At 42.0% G+C, this 14,582-nt stretch overlaps 1 protein-coding gene across 1 annotated transcript in view; it reads left to right on the forward strand.

Moving 5' to 3' along the window:
• The window catches only part of CNTLN (centlein), a 309,550-nt gene that overhangs the window by 87,827 nt on the left and 207,141 nt on the right, over positions 1-14,582 (forward strand). The window contains exon 8 of the mRNA XM_083184414.1: positions 12,178-12,340. Coding sequence (XP_083040540.1) covers positions 12,178-12,340 — 163 coding nt within the window. The remainder of the gene's footprint in view (positions 1-12,177; positions 12,341-14,582) is intronic.

A 14,582-nucleotide genomic window follows, 5' to 3' on the forward strand; every position in this document is an offset into this window, starting at 1 on the left:
TAAGTAAATTTTACTACTTATTTGCAATGCTAAGGATGATTAACCTCCAATATTGGTTTAGATGTATTAAGCTTGGCAAAGAGATAAAGTGGAAGGAGATAACGCACCAGCCAATCAACTCCTAACTGTCATATTTCAAACACAGCTGATTGACTGGTGCGTTCTCTCCTTCCACTTTATTTCCAGTTTATCTCTTCGCCAGGCTTAATACATTTGCCCTTCTGTTTGTTGTACAATATGTGCTAAGGATGACTTAGGTTAACTCAATGAAGTGGTTGAGAGATGTAACTTAGCCTGCAAATTTACGGTTATGAGCTAACCCAGTACAATACCTTACAGACTACTGTTCTGAATTTATACTTTTGTAAAATGTCTATGCTAAATGTTAACTGTATCTCAACACCTGCAATGTGAGCAGGTTACGTTAAATGATTGAAACAGTGAAGACACTGTTCATATCTACAACTGATCATTTCCAATAGTAAAAAAATATATATAAAAACAACCTATTTCAGGTTTAAAGAAGATATAACCGTGTTAAGTCTTTTTCAAATGCCTTTTGTGCTAAGTTCCATTAAAGCTGCTATGATTTGACAGTTTTCTACGATTAGATACAGTGTCCTGCTGTTTGGCCGTTCTTCTGCTTTGTAGAATGTAATGACTGCTCTGAGAAAGTTCACCCTGTACTGAAAGGCCTTGACTTGAGCAACAGTACGAAAGGCCTGTAGCAGCTCAAGATATGTCTGAAAATCTTTTAGCAGAACATCTCCACAGCTTAAGATCTTTTCACAAGGTGTTATTCTAGTTAAATAAAGATGTTTTTCTAACTCTAACCTGTCTGCGTTAACTTCTCTCAAACAATAGAACCTGAAGTTATGTGCAACACTTGTACAGTACTTTCCTGCTTTAGGAACAGAATTGGATAATTTTTTTTGTAAGTGGCTGGTAATACGTTGGTAATACTGTACATTGCTATTTGAATCACGGATTAATACATGAGCTATTGTATGACATCTGCTATTGTATGACCCTCATATACCAATACACTAGTGGCCTAGCTAGTGGTTGCTTTTTTAAAGCCAGAACCAGTCAATATTGATGATCCAACCAACTCCCTAGCTGTGTTTTAATTTTATTCTATAAAGTTTATGGCATTGACTTGTGGTATCAGAAACTTATGACCGTATGTTGTTATATGCCATTGACACTTTCAGACTCTGTATGGGTATTTGCTAGAATCTGTAAATAAATCTTGTTTACCATCTATGCATGTTTTCTTATGTTTGATCACTGGTTCCCAACCTTGGTCCTCAAGTATACCCAACCATTCCCCTTATCTCTAGTTAGGGATATTTTTTGCATTTGTTAATTAAATAGCACTGGGTTTATTGAGCCCACGGTAAATTACCACTGCTAATTGATGTCCCACCCCCTTAGGGTAATGTAACTATTTTCCAGGGTTTTCCTTTTTTTTTTTCTAGTAATGCAGCCCAAGGTGGGTGCTTCAAACACACAGTATAGTGCAAAAACAGTGTTATGGGGAATGGGACTTCAGACCCTCTCCAGTAGGAGAAGGACCCCTTTACTTCTCATCCCCTCAGAGCCAGAAGGCCCAATGAGTCCTCTTTTGCCAAAGATTGTGGGGGCCCCTTGAAATCCTGACCTCAGGAGTCAAAAGGCTCCTTAGAGGTTAAAGGTATTCAAGCTTCCATCCACCTCACAGCTTGATGTAGCACCCTTCCCCTTAGGGTTAGCCAAAACTTCCCACTTTAGTAACCATTTTTTTGGCTGTAGCCAAAAGGATAAACTAAAGGAGAGGGTGCCCCATAAGGGTTCCTTAAAAATGTCCTTTCTGCAGACAGAAGGCCAGGGCAAAGAAAACATATAGTACAGACAAATTAAAATGCATTGCTAAATTCTGTACTGAAGCAAAGTTGGCTCCCAAAGCCAGTTCATGTTCAGGCACGAGGGGCTCATAGCACCTCAGGCTTCAAGTTGCCAGCCTCTAGGCCAGAAGTGCAAGTGGTAGCCCATTGTCTACGGGGGAAATGCCTTTTAAGTACACCAGCCTACGTGGATATCTACATCTCATCCAAATGGCAGAGAAGCGATTATCCTAGCTACTACACTATATTTACCTGTTGTCTTTTCCACACATGAGTATATAATTACTGCATGACTAACTGTCTTTTCAGTTATGGGGACCTGTAAAGCCCTATATACACTACCTGAACCCCCAATATTGGCAGCTCCAGCAACCGGTTGCTTTCAAATGGGGGGAGGGGGGGCTGTCATTAACGAGGACTGTCCTTAACTTGCACCTCCCTTGTCTGTACATGCAGGATGATGTTAGGGGTCGTTTACGATTCATGAGAAATACATAACAGTAGAAGATATTGTAAAAGACATAGCTCAGAATGCCATTTCTGAATGATCTTTTACTATATCCTCTAGTGTGTATAGGGCTTTACAGTTACCGGAACCTCTGCATAGAATTTGAATATACTCTATTGAAATTGTTGTAGTATTAAGCTCTGAAAAGAGCAGTCCCTAACTTATGGAGCTCACTCACGGTTTGTGTAAGGTAGCAGGTTCTTTGAAAGGGAAGAACCCATATATGAAATGCATAGAATGGCAGACAGGACTCCATGCAGCAGCTTCCTACAAACTAGCCTGCAGTGGCCGGGGGTCCATTTGCACCCCAAGTTCCTGCAGGCAGATAAACTTCTGTGTGGAGGTTGCGCCTACCCTATCTGCAGCTGGGGACACTTACAATCAGAGTCCCCCTGCCACTCCCCACAGAGAACCGACACCGCCTCCCCCCTCCTTCTCTGTCCTCATCATGCTGCCGGGGAACTTGCTATGGCTTTTGAACACATAGCTGCCAGAGCTGCCCTGTCCCTAAAGCCCCCCTATGCTCAGCAAGCCCCCCTCTCTCCCCACCCCTCTCTCCCACCCCTCTCTCCCACCACCGCAAAACAGCTTACCCGGGTACAGATGGGGCAATGGCGGATCTTTTGGACGGATCAGATAAACAAGTGAGTGAGCCGCCGCTCCCAAACAGGTGATCCGTCATTCTTTCAGTTTCGTTTTCCACTACAATGCATTTGCCTGAGCTCAGCACTGCCACCTGTGGCAGCTGACATGCACTAACTCCAGAGACTGAGTACAGTGCTGCAACTGTAAGTGTAACAAAGAATAACAAGGCTGCTGCTGCTGCTAGGGATGGCCATTGGTGCAGACGCCATCGATGGTTGCAATCCATGGCGATTCTGCACCCAGCCATGGATTAGTGTTTTACTCTGTCATGTATGTTCTTATTTGTTCAGCTCACTGTTTTAAAAAAGACTGTTGCTTTTTCCGTTTACACCATTAAAAGATTATACAACAAATTATGCTTTGTTATTATCCAATTACCCATTTTTGAAAGCCAGCCGGTGAATCGTCTAAAAGATCCGGATCTTCGCACAGCTTGATCGCTTGAGCCCATCTCTTTTTGGTGACCCATTCTGCCCATCTCTATTCCTGGCCATGCATATCACTAAGCAAGTCCCCGCCCAAAACCAACCGTCCCTGTCACCGTCCACCCCGCTGCAGCTTAAAAGCTGACCCAGCCAGGTATGTGTGTGTGTCCGAAACAAGTCCCCACCCAGACCCGACTGTCCCAGTCACCCCCCACCTGTCTCCCACCGCTGCTAAACACCTACCCCACCCAGGTTTAAACACCTACCCCACCCAGTCCCCGCCCAGAACCCCCCATCCCTGTCACCACCCACCCCACACCCCTCTCCCACCACCACTAAACAACTGTGTCCGGAGAAAGTCCCAGAACAAACCCAGATGTCCCAGTCACGCACCACCCGCTCCCATCTCCCACCACCACTAAACACCCACAACTCCTACACCACCAGTATTTCCCCACCCGCCCCTCCTGCACAAACCATATTTTACGCAATAACTGCTTTCCCCGGTTAAGAGGGCGGAGCCCCTATAACGGTGTGAAGAGCGCCGGTAGGGCGTGATGAATCACTTAGTAATATATAAGTCTGGGGATTTATCTCAGAACCCATGTGCAAAAGAAGAGAGGATAGTAGCCTGATGCCGATCTAAAAGACAATGTTTACCATTAGCAATTTCGTAACCACCCCATCCTCTTTCCTCCTTAGTGCCTATAGACTTTTCAGCACTGTTGTGCAATTGTATCCATTTTATTTTATTTCTACATATTTATTTCACACTCCTTGGTTCTCTACTTGATGTCCGGTAACTGTTGTATTACATATGACCAGAAATTCATCATCCTCCTCATAAATTCCAATAAACTAAAGTAGACCCAGCATTCAAATACCTCTTAATGCTTAATGTAGTTGGACATTTGGAACAGACAATGTAGATGGTGTCTGGTGCTTTAACTCCAGTGACTAAGGTGTCTATTAAAAATTTGAAATCTCAAAAATTATTATAGATACATCCATAGTTACATAGTAGGTGAGGCTGAATAAAGACTGGCGTCCATCTAGTTCAATAATAGGTTATTTCTTGTTGTATAGTTCTCAAGCGCGGTGTGGAGCCAGCAGTAGGGCTAGCGTTGTCCCTGCAGTGGGGATAGGATAAGCCTTCAAGTCTGTTACTACATCGCGGTGGCCGCTAATTGCTGGGGGGGAATGCAGGGGACAGCCCCGCCGAACGTTACTTGGCGGGCTGTCTCTAGCGCCCGTTAGGTGCGCGGTTAGTACATCTTAAAAAACATAATCTTCCATTTAACTAGCGTTAAGTGCAGATATGTACTTAACGCTAGTTGATACATTTGCCCCATTGACAAGAGATGAGAAAGTACTCTCTTTTTCTGGGGGCACTACTTTAAAAAAGTTTCTTTAAAACGTAACTTTTATTAATGATTGAAAAGGTAAAGAATAAAATTGACACACTATGACGCATCAAACATAAAACACATAAGGAGTATGTGGCACTAAAGGTGTCCTACACATTCACGGGAACACTGTCATATTATGGCTCCCTTTTTAAACATGAATTTCGTTCTCACAAGATTGATATATATCACCAATAGACAGAAGTATGCCTTGAGTTGATGCCTGCAAAAATCAGCAACTGAATTTTAGTTTAGGTATTAGAAGCTGAAAGGCAATAATGACAATACTTTGGTTCAAATAAACTTATTTTTAAAGCTGTACCATGAAGCCAAAGTGATGCATCCTGGTAGTTTTAATCAAATGTAAAGTTGTAAAACGCCTGCATATAGTGGTGTACCTTAATTTGTCTTTTTTTCTTAAAAAAATGTTTCTACTTAAAACCAACCACCCCCCCTGTACACATCTCACTTTCAGCCATTTATCAGCTGTTAAGGTACCAGTACTCAGGACATATCCATTTGTCTCTAATGGTATTTAATGATTTCACAGATACAGTTTCCCTACTGAGTATTGACGTTTGGTGACATTTTTTGCAGGTCAATGGACCTGGAAAAAGAAGAGTGAAAATCAAGCTCTAAGTGTAATGTGTCAAATGCCTTAGTCTACTAACCTTTATTGAGTAAAGTTGTTTCTTAAGTAAATGCAGTTTGGTGACATCATATATAGATTACAGTAGTTTTTTTCTTTTTTAAAGTGCACGTGATAGTGTGTACGGACTGCTCACCTTTATTACGTATTTTTTTGTTTCCAACTTCTGTACAGTATTTTCATTTTCCGTATATTGTATCATGTTGATGAATTAAGAAAACACTTTTGTTTTTAACTATACCATGAATGTGTGCCATAGGAAGTTATTGCAGGAGTAAACTTGGAGAATACACATATTCTGTGTAATTGAGTTATTTCAAGTGTTATAGTGTGTTTTATGTAAAATGGACAAGTAAGTGGAGTTATTTTGCACTTAAAAGAATATGGTAATTGTGATAGCTATAGTTCACATAATAAATAAGTACATTTTAGCAGTGTTGTAAAATTCCAGTGGTGTGTAAACTTTTACATTGGTGTTTGCTTTAAAATATCGCAGAATGCCAGTCTGAACTGTGGAGCTTTACCTTAGAATTCATAATAAGAACTGGAGTAATAATGCTTATTACTTTCATTTTTCTGGTGCAATTGGAGAACGTTATACTGAACTTTGCTGGCAAAATGTGTGCATTTTTTATTCAAATGCATAACAAACTTTAGGGTTGTGTCATATTGAGGTGCTCAGTGACTTTCAACATTGCACATTCCCCCAGTTAACTGTAGATGCTGCTATTGTGAGGTGAAAATGTCTAGGCGCTATCATTCTGAAGCATGTCAGAAATATTTGCTCATTGATTGCAATGCTCAATACACCACTAGAACATGCTTTTAGTCCTAGTACGCAGAGAGCATCTTTTTTTTTGGTGTGACTGGAGCAACAGTAAGGAAAAACACATTGTGCATACTGTATAAAAAGTATACAAAGGAGTTGGACAAATATTGAGAACCCAACACCATTTAGGGACTGCAACTATTTGCATGCTGATCTGTCATTATGTCTTTGTTTTTGTTTAAATTTGGGTGTCAGTGCAATTTGTGGCGAGTGACCATTTGTGTAGAAAGACTGTAAAATGGGAGATCTGTAAAGCCACCCACACACGGTGCAATGCATGCTCCCGTGCACATTGCATCACACAGCACATAAAGTATGTGCTACCCATGCCTTTTGAACTAGATTGTATCGCATCTACAGTAGTTCAAAACGCATTGTCCTTAATCCATTCGCATGCATTTTATTTTAGATGCGATGCAATCTAGTTCAAAACGCGCAGAGTTATTGCTCCGTGTATGGGTGGCTTTAGATTCATTTTAAAAGTTGGACAGAGATAAGATAGTCACAAAGGGGACTTAAGGCTGGAGAGACAGAGGGGGTGGCTTGATCCTGTAGCGATGCATGGAGTTGGCACAAGGCTAGCAAGGTGTAGGTGGGGCTTGAGGCTGGAGAAAACAATGATGGTGTGGCTATACAGAAACATAAAACTTAATGGCAGATACGAACCATTTCACCCTTCAAGTCTTCCCCTTTTTTAACCTCAAACCCTATTTGATCCTTATTTTTTTTTGTAAGGTCCGTACACACTGCAAGATGTGACACTGCTGATATTGTTAACGATATAGATGGTACCACAAACACAAATGACCCTCAGATTAATCTTTTCGGGTACGTTTTGTGCTATAGGCCATGTACAATTTTAGTTGTTTTTCTTTGTACTGTCTCTAATGTCTTTATATTCTTCTGGAGATATGGCCTCCAGAACTGGACACAGTATTCTAGATGAAATTTTACCAATGACCTATACAATAATATTATTACTTCTTTCATTCTACTGCTGATTTCTCTCCCTATACAACCAAGCATCTGACTTGCCTTCCTCGTTGCTTTGTTACATTGCTTACTTGCCTTTAAATAACCTAAAATAGTAACTTCTAGATCCCTTTCCTCCTCAGTAGTTTCCAATATAGTGCCATTAATACTATTTTTGAGACCTAAATGCATGATTTTGCATTTTTTTTACATAAAATTGTAATTGCCATTCTCTTGACCATTCCTCCAGTCTACCTCGATCATCAACCATTTGTTTTAGCCTTCCTGGTGTATCTCCTTTTGCATAAGTTTATGTTACCAGTAAAAAGGCATACTTTCCCTTCAGTACCATTTACAATGTTAGCAATAAAGATATTAAAAATAATTGGTCCAAGTACGTATCTCTGGGGTACTTCACTTGTAACATTACCTTTTTGTGAATGCACTTCATTTACTACAACTCTGGTGTCTATCCTGTAACCAAGGTTTTATTCTTTCAACCAACTTAGTATCCAATCCCATTCGTCAAATCGTCAAAAACTTATTTGGTCTACATAAGCTCTATCTATATCTCATGATCTCTTCCAAGTAAATTCATGCTGTTTGGGATCCTGAAAATTGCTGGTTTTGAGATAATCTATAACTTTTTCTTTTAAGAGTGTCTCCATCAAATTCTCTACTGCTCGGTAGTTGTTTACATCTTCCTTGCTTCCGCTTTTGTGCAGTGGTCTCTCTTTTCCAGAACTCTGGAATTACTCCTGTAGTCAGTGCATAGTTGAATAATTCTATTAATGTTGCTATCAGCACCCCTTTAAGCTAGTTTAGTATCCTTGGATGTATAACATGTGGCCCCATTGAGTTATCCACTTCTAGTTTTGATAGTTCTGTTAGGACCCTCTCCTTTGGAAATGTTCCTTTTTTCATTTTTGTTAATATTCCTGCAACTTAACTGTGGTCCCCTCTCTTTCAGTATTGAATACTGAGAAAAAATAATAAGATGATCTGGTGGTTACAATAATACCCCTTTCAGACAGAAAAAAAGACCCGGGAATTTCCCTGCTCTTGCCGTGTCGACCCGGGTTTTTCTTCTGTCTGAAAGGGTCAACACGGGTCTAAAGTTCCGGGACTTCGACCCAGGTATTTACCTGGGTTTTTCTCGGTTCTGTATTCCAAAAACCCGGGTCGCCGGCTGTCTGAAAGGAAACGACCCGGGTTTTTGGGATTATTACACATTGTTAGGCACTGATTGGCTCTCCTGGAGGGGTGCTGGCTGATTGGTTGTGAGGATAGGCTTCTCTGATTGGCTGGGAGGGCATGGCAATGGAGCTGGCCTCTGAGGTCATTAGGGAGCTGAAAAAAGGATAGCATGGCCCACTGGCAGAAGCAAGAGGTGAGAGCTGCTGGCAGTGAGAGGGGAGGAGGATATCGGCAAACAGATGACTGTGACAGTCAAAGATGCCACAGTGTACTCAAACATTGCAAATATACTGACAGCCTTGTGAGGTAACATGTACCTTCCAGTATATAAAAACAATAAAACTTGTTTACAACATATCCTTGTGTCATGCCATGGTTAATGCAATGCAGTGAGCAGTCACCACCCACTTTTGATGACCTCATCTCTGTGTGCCTTTAAAACTGTCCTTTTCTTATGACACAGAGTTTTGCAGGAAAAATCCGGCTTCTGTGTGAAAGGGGTCGACACGGGAAATACCCGGGTTTTTGCTCCTGTGTGAAAGGGGGTCAGCCCCTTGCTGCCTAGTTGTACCCGGGTTTTTGTAGCCGGGAAATACCTGGGTTTTTGGGATTTTTCTGTCTGAAAGGGGTATTACTAGCTAATTTACTTAACAGTAGGGATGTGCACCGGCCACCTTTCGGGTTTTGGGTTCTGATTACCTTGAGGTTTTGGGTTCTAATGGGTTTTGGCAAAACACCTCCTAAGTGTTTTGTGTTTGGGGTTTTGAGTTCTGATTTTTTTGTTAAAAAAGCATAAAAACTGCTAAAATCGCAGAATTTTTTTTATTAATTTTTTGCTCCTATGCTGTATTAACCTCAATAACATTCATTTCCACTCATTTCCAGTCTATTCTGAACACCTCACACCTCACAATATTGTTTTTAGGGCAAAAGGTTGCACAGAGGTAGCTGGATCGCTATGCTAAGCCACACAAGTGTGCTGCACAAACACGTGGCACTGCAGCGGCGGACAGGATGGCAGTTTAAAAAACTAGGCCCCAAAAAGACCCCTATCTGGCTTGATCGTGCACTGTTTACCATGTGCAGCCAGGGAGCAGTGGGCATTTCGTGCAGCACAGAGTTTGTCTGCAAGTGTGTAACTGTTTCGATCAGTTTAACATCCAACAAGACCCCTATCTGGCTTGATCGTGCACTGTTTACACAGTGCAGCCGAGGAGCAGTGGGCGATTGGTGCAGCAATCAATTACTCTCATTAGTGGAATGCAATCAGTTGTATGCATTTAAAAGACAAGTCCCTCATACGAATGACTCTCAGCAGTGGGCACCAGACCAGCCAGGTAGATGAGGCAGTACTAGGCACCAACACGGTAGATACTGCAGTACTAGGCAGTGGGCACCAGACCAGACGGTAGATACGGCAGTATTAGGCAGTGAGCCCCAGACCAGACGGTAGATACGGCAGTATTAGGCAGTGAGCCCTAGACCAGACAGGTAGATACGCCAGTATTAGGCAGTGAGCCCCAGACCAGACTGTAGATATGGCAGTACTAGGCACCAGACAGGTAGATAAGACAGTACTAGGCACAAGACAGGTAGATACGTCAGCAATACTAGTATTGTGCACCAGCAGAATTTATAATAATTAATTTTATTATTAGGTACTGCTTGGCAGTGGCACTCAGTGGCACACGTCAGTGCACAAGCAGCATGGAATTATTTTTTACAGTCCCACACAGCACAAGTATTATTTTTTTATTAAATTAGATATAGCAGCCTAGTATGTAATTGTACTACTACTGTAGGTAGGTACACTTAGGCAGTAACACTGCCAGTGGCAACAGTGGACTGAGTAAATAATACTGGCAACCTCTATTCACAGTATTCAGAGCAGGCAGGCAGCACCAGTGGACTATATATAATTCAATTAATTATTAATAATAGTGTTCATTCTAGCACCCGCCATCTTTGAAAACCCATGTAGTTCCCCTTCCCTGCCTGGGGTGTCGCTGTCTGCTGTGGTGTTTCTAGTACAGGTCTGGTTTGCATATCAGTGCTGATATACAGACCACACTGTGCTAGAAGCACTACAGCAGACAGCGACACCCCAGGCAGGGAAGGGGAACTACATGGGTTTTCAAAGATAGCGGGTGCTAGAATGAACACTAAATAATATAGCAGCCTAGTAGGTAGGTAAAATAAACTACTAGGTAGACAGGCAGGCAGGCAGGCAGTAGCACTGCCAGTGGTCACCACAAAAGGTAGTTATTATATTACACACCACCAGTAGCTTTATGCAGTGCACCAGCAGAATTTATAATAATTAATTTTATATTAGGTACTGCTTGGCAGTGGCACTCAGTGGCACACGTCAGTGCACTAGCAGCATGGAATTATTTTTTACAGTCCCACACAGCACAAGTATTATTTTTTTATTAAATTAGATATAGCAGCCTAGTATGTACTAGGTAGGTACACTAGGTAGGCAGTAGCACTCCCAGTGGCAACAGTGGCCTGAGTAACTAAATAATACTGGCAGATTCAGTGCAGGCAGCACCAGTGGACTATATATATATATATATATATATATATATATATATATATATATATATATATATTTATTATAATATAATATATTATTAATATATAATATTACAGGCACAGCACCAGAGGTAGGCCCCAGCACAGAGGAGACAGTAGTACTACAGGTACACAGTTAGACTGTTCTCCTAAGCAGAGAGGAGAACAGAGTACACAGCAGCACTGAGGGAGACAGCCCCAGCGAATAAAATAATTAATTACAGCACACCAGAGGTAGACCGCACAGAGGAGACAGTAGTACTACAAGTACACAGTTAGACTACACAGCAGCACTGAGAGACAGCCCCAGCAAATAAAAAATATTGCGTTCAAGGTCAAGCTCAAGTTTAAGCCCCAGCAGCAGCACCAACACACCCTATCCCAACCCACTACTAGACTGGAGTGAAGATGGCGGGTGCGGCAGCCGCTTTTAAAGCCTCGCGAAATCCGGCGCCGGGAGATGACGTTCTGACCACGCGGATGGACCAGAGTCAGGCAGGAATCTCCGAGCGCTGCTCGGAACTGGGCTCGGAATGATGACGTCCGTGGGGGCTCGGATCTCCGGAATCCGAGTCTGCACATCTCTACTTAACAGGCTGTAAACTTTAAATGTTTTGGTCAAATTATTGAAAAAATCGTCATGATCATATTTGCTAGATTTGCAGTATTAGTTATAGCCCGGATAACCTATGTCTGTCTTATTTTTGTCAGGGGTGGAGCTGAAAGGACACAGGTTGCATGGAGACTGATGTTATGCTAGTATGCAGTACTATATTTATGAAAAACTAGGTCCCGGAGCTCAGGGGGTGGATATGTGTGTGTGTGTGTGTGTGTGTGTGTGTATATATATTTTAGATTTGCAGTAGTGTAAATAAATTAATTTGTGTGGGAATGTGAGACATTATGGCTACCTTGCTCTGCATCACATGGCTGCATACGTAGCTCTTATAGGCAGTAATATTTTGTTTGTTTTTCTCTGGCATACAGAATGCATTCTGTACAACACCAGGCAGTGCAATCTCAAGGCCCTTTTGCATCTACTCTTATTAATGAATTTAATTGCTGTGTTTTTGATTTTAACAGAAAAGAATTGCAGGAACTTCAGAATCTATACAAACAATGTAATGAGCATGCGGCACAACAGGCCGAACTCATACAACAGCTGCAGTCACTCAATATGGACACACAGAAAGTACTGAGAAGTCAGGAAGATGCTCATATTACGGAGTCCATCTCCTACCAAAAAGTATGGTTATATAATAATTCATTGTTTACAGAATTTCAAATGTTGATGTAACTGTTGCCAAACCAGTAGTTAAGATATGTAATCCTGTAAGTATTGTATTATTAACCCCTTCCCGACATTTGACGTATATATACGTCATGGTCGGGAAGTACTTCCCGACACATGACGTATATATACGTCATGGCTTTAAACTGTCACCGCGTCTATAGACGCGGTGACAGTTTGGAGATGTCTGCTGTCCCTGAAAGCAGACATCCCCCCTCGCCGCCCAGGGGGGGCAGGGGTGCCCCCCCCGGTCGGCGATCGCTGCGATTGGCTGTTCAAAAGTGAACAGCCAATTGCAGCGTTTTCTGTGTTACCGGCGGCTTAGCCGCTCGGTAACACAGAGATCGGTGGTGATCGGTGCTGTTAAGTACAGCACCGATCACCACCGAGCGGCAAACCGCCCTCCCACCCGCCCTTCCACCCGCCCGGCAGCCCGCCCTCCCTCCCGGCAGCCTCCCTCCAGCCCTCCCTCCCACCCAGCCAGCAGCCGCAGCGCCAGCCCCCCTCCCACCCCCCCGCCAGCAGCAGCACAGTTAAATTGATTTGGGGTTAATTCATTTATATGACCTATATATATATATATATATATATATAAATATATATATATAGATATATATATATATGTGTGTATATATGTATATATATATATATATATATATATACACATATATATATATACAGTATATATATATGTGTGTATATATATATATATATATATATATATATATATACACACATATATATATATACACACACATATATATATATATATATATATATATATACAGTGATCGGTGCTGTTAAGTACAGCACCGATCACCACCGATCGCCAGCCCCCCCCCCCCTCCCACCCGGCAGCCCCCCCCTCCCACCCACCCGGCTGCCGCAGCGCCAGCACCCCTCCCACCCCCCCACCAGCCGCAGCGCCAGCCCCCCTCCCAAAGCTGGTGAGCAAAATGGGGTCACATGTGGGGGGGTTCCACTGTATTGGTGCTTCGGGGGTCTTGCTAATGCGACATAGCACCCACCTTTCATTCCACCTCCAAAAATCACTCCTTCCCTTCTGAGTCCTGCCATGCACCCAAATGGTATTTTTGGGTCACATATGAGGCATTGCCGTACTCGGGAGAAATTGGGGCACAGATTTTGGGGTGCTTTGTCTCCTTCATTCCTTGCGAAAATGAAAAATTTTGAGCCAGAACTGCATTTTTGTGTAAAAAATTACATTTTTTTACACAAAAATGCAGATCTGGCTCAAAATTTTTCATTTTCACAAGGAATGAAGGAGACAAAGCACCCCAAAATCTGTGCCCCAATTTCTCCCGAGTATGGCAATGCCTCACATGTGACCAAAAAATACCAGTTGGGTGCATGGCAGGACTCAGAAGGGAAGGAGTGATTTTTGGATTTTGCAGCACAGATTCTGGTTGAATGACCCCTGAAGCACCCATACAGTGGAACCCCCCCACAAGTGACCCCATTTTGCAAACTACACCCTTCAGGGAATTCATCAGGGGGTATAGTGTACATTTCAAACCCCCAGGGGTTTCACCAATTTTGATACAACTGAGCTGTGAAAATGAAAAATTAAATTTTTTCATTTTCACAGCCCAGTTGTATCAAAATTGGTGAAATCCCTGGGGGTTTGAAATGTACACTATACCCCTAAATAAATTCCCTGAAGGGTGTAGTTTGCAAAATGGGGTGACTTGTGGGGGAGGTTCCTAACTTTTAGCACTTATGGTGCCTAAAAAAAAATCTCATAAAAAGGAGGCTCCAAAATCAAGTAGGTGCTCCTTCTATTATGAAGCCTGTGGTTTGGTCAACGTGCACACTAGGGCCACATATAGGATATTTATGAAAACAAAAGAATTGGGGGAATCAATTTTTAGTCACATTTCTCTAGTAAAATCTACTGTATTCGTTAGAAAAATGTATTAAAATTGAAACTCTGCAAAAAAAAAGAAATTTTGAAATTTCACCTACACTTTGTTTTAATTCCTGTGAAACACCTAAAGGGTTAACAAACTTCCAAAATGCTGTTTTGAATACTGTGAGGGGTGCAGTTTTTGAAATGGCATCATTTATGGGGGTGTCTCACATACAAGTCCCTCAAAGTCACATCAGAACTGAACTGGTCCCTAAAAAAATCAGTGTTTGAAATTTTCTTGAAAATTTGAGAATTTGCTATTCATAT

This window comes from Crinia signifera, chromosome 1, assembly GCF_055691185.1.
Source record: "Crinia signifera chromosome 1, ASM5569118v1, whole genome shotgun sequence".
Lineage (NCBI taxonomy): Eukaryota > Metazoa > Chordata > Amphibia > Anura > Myobatrachidae > Crinia > Crinia signifera.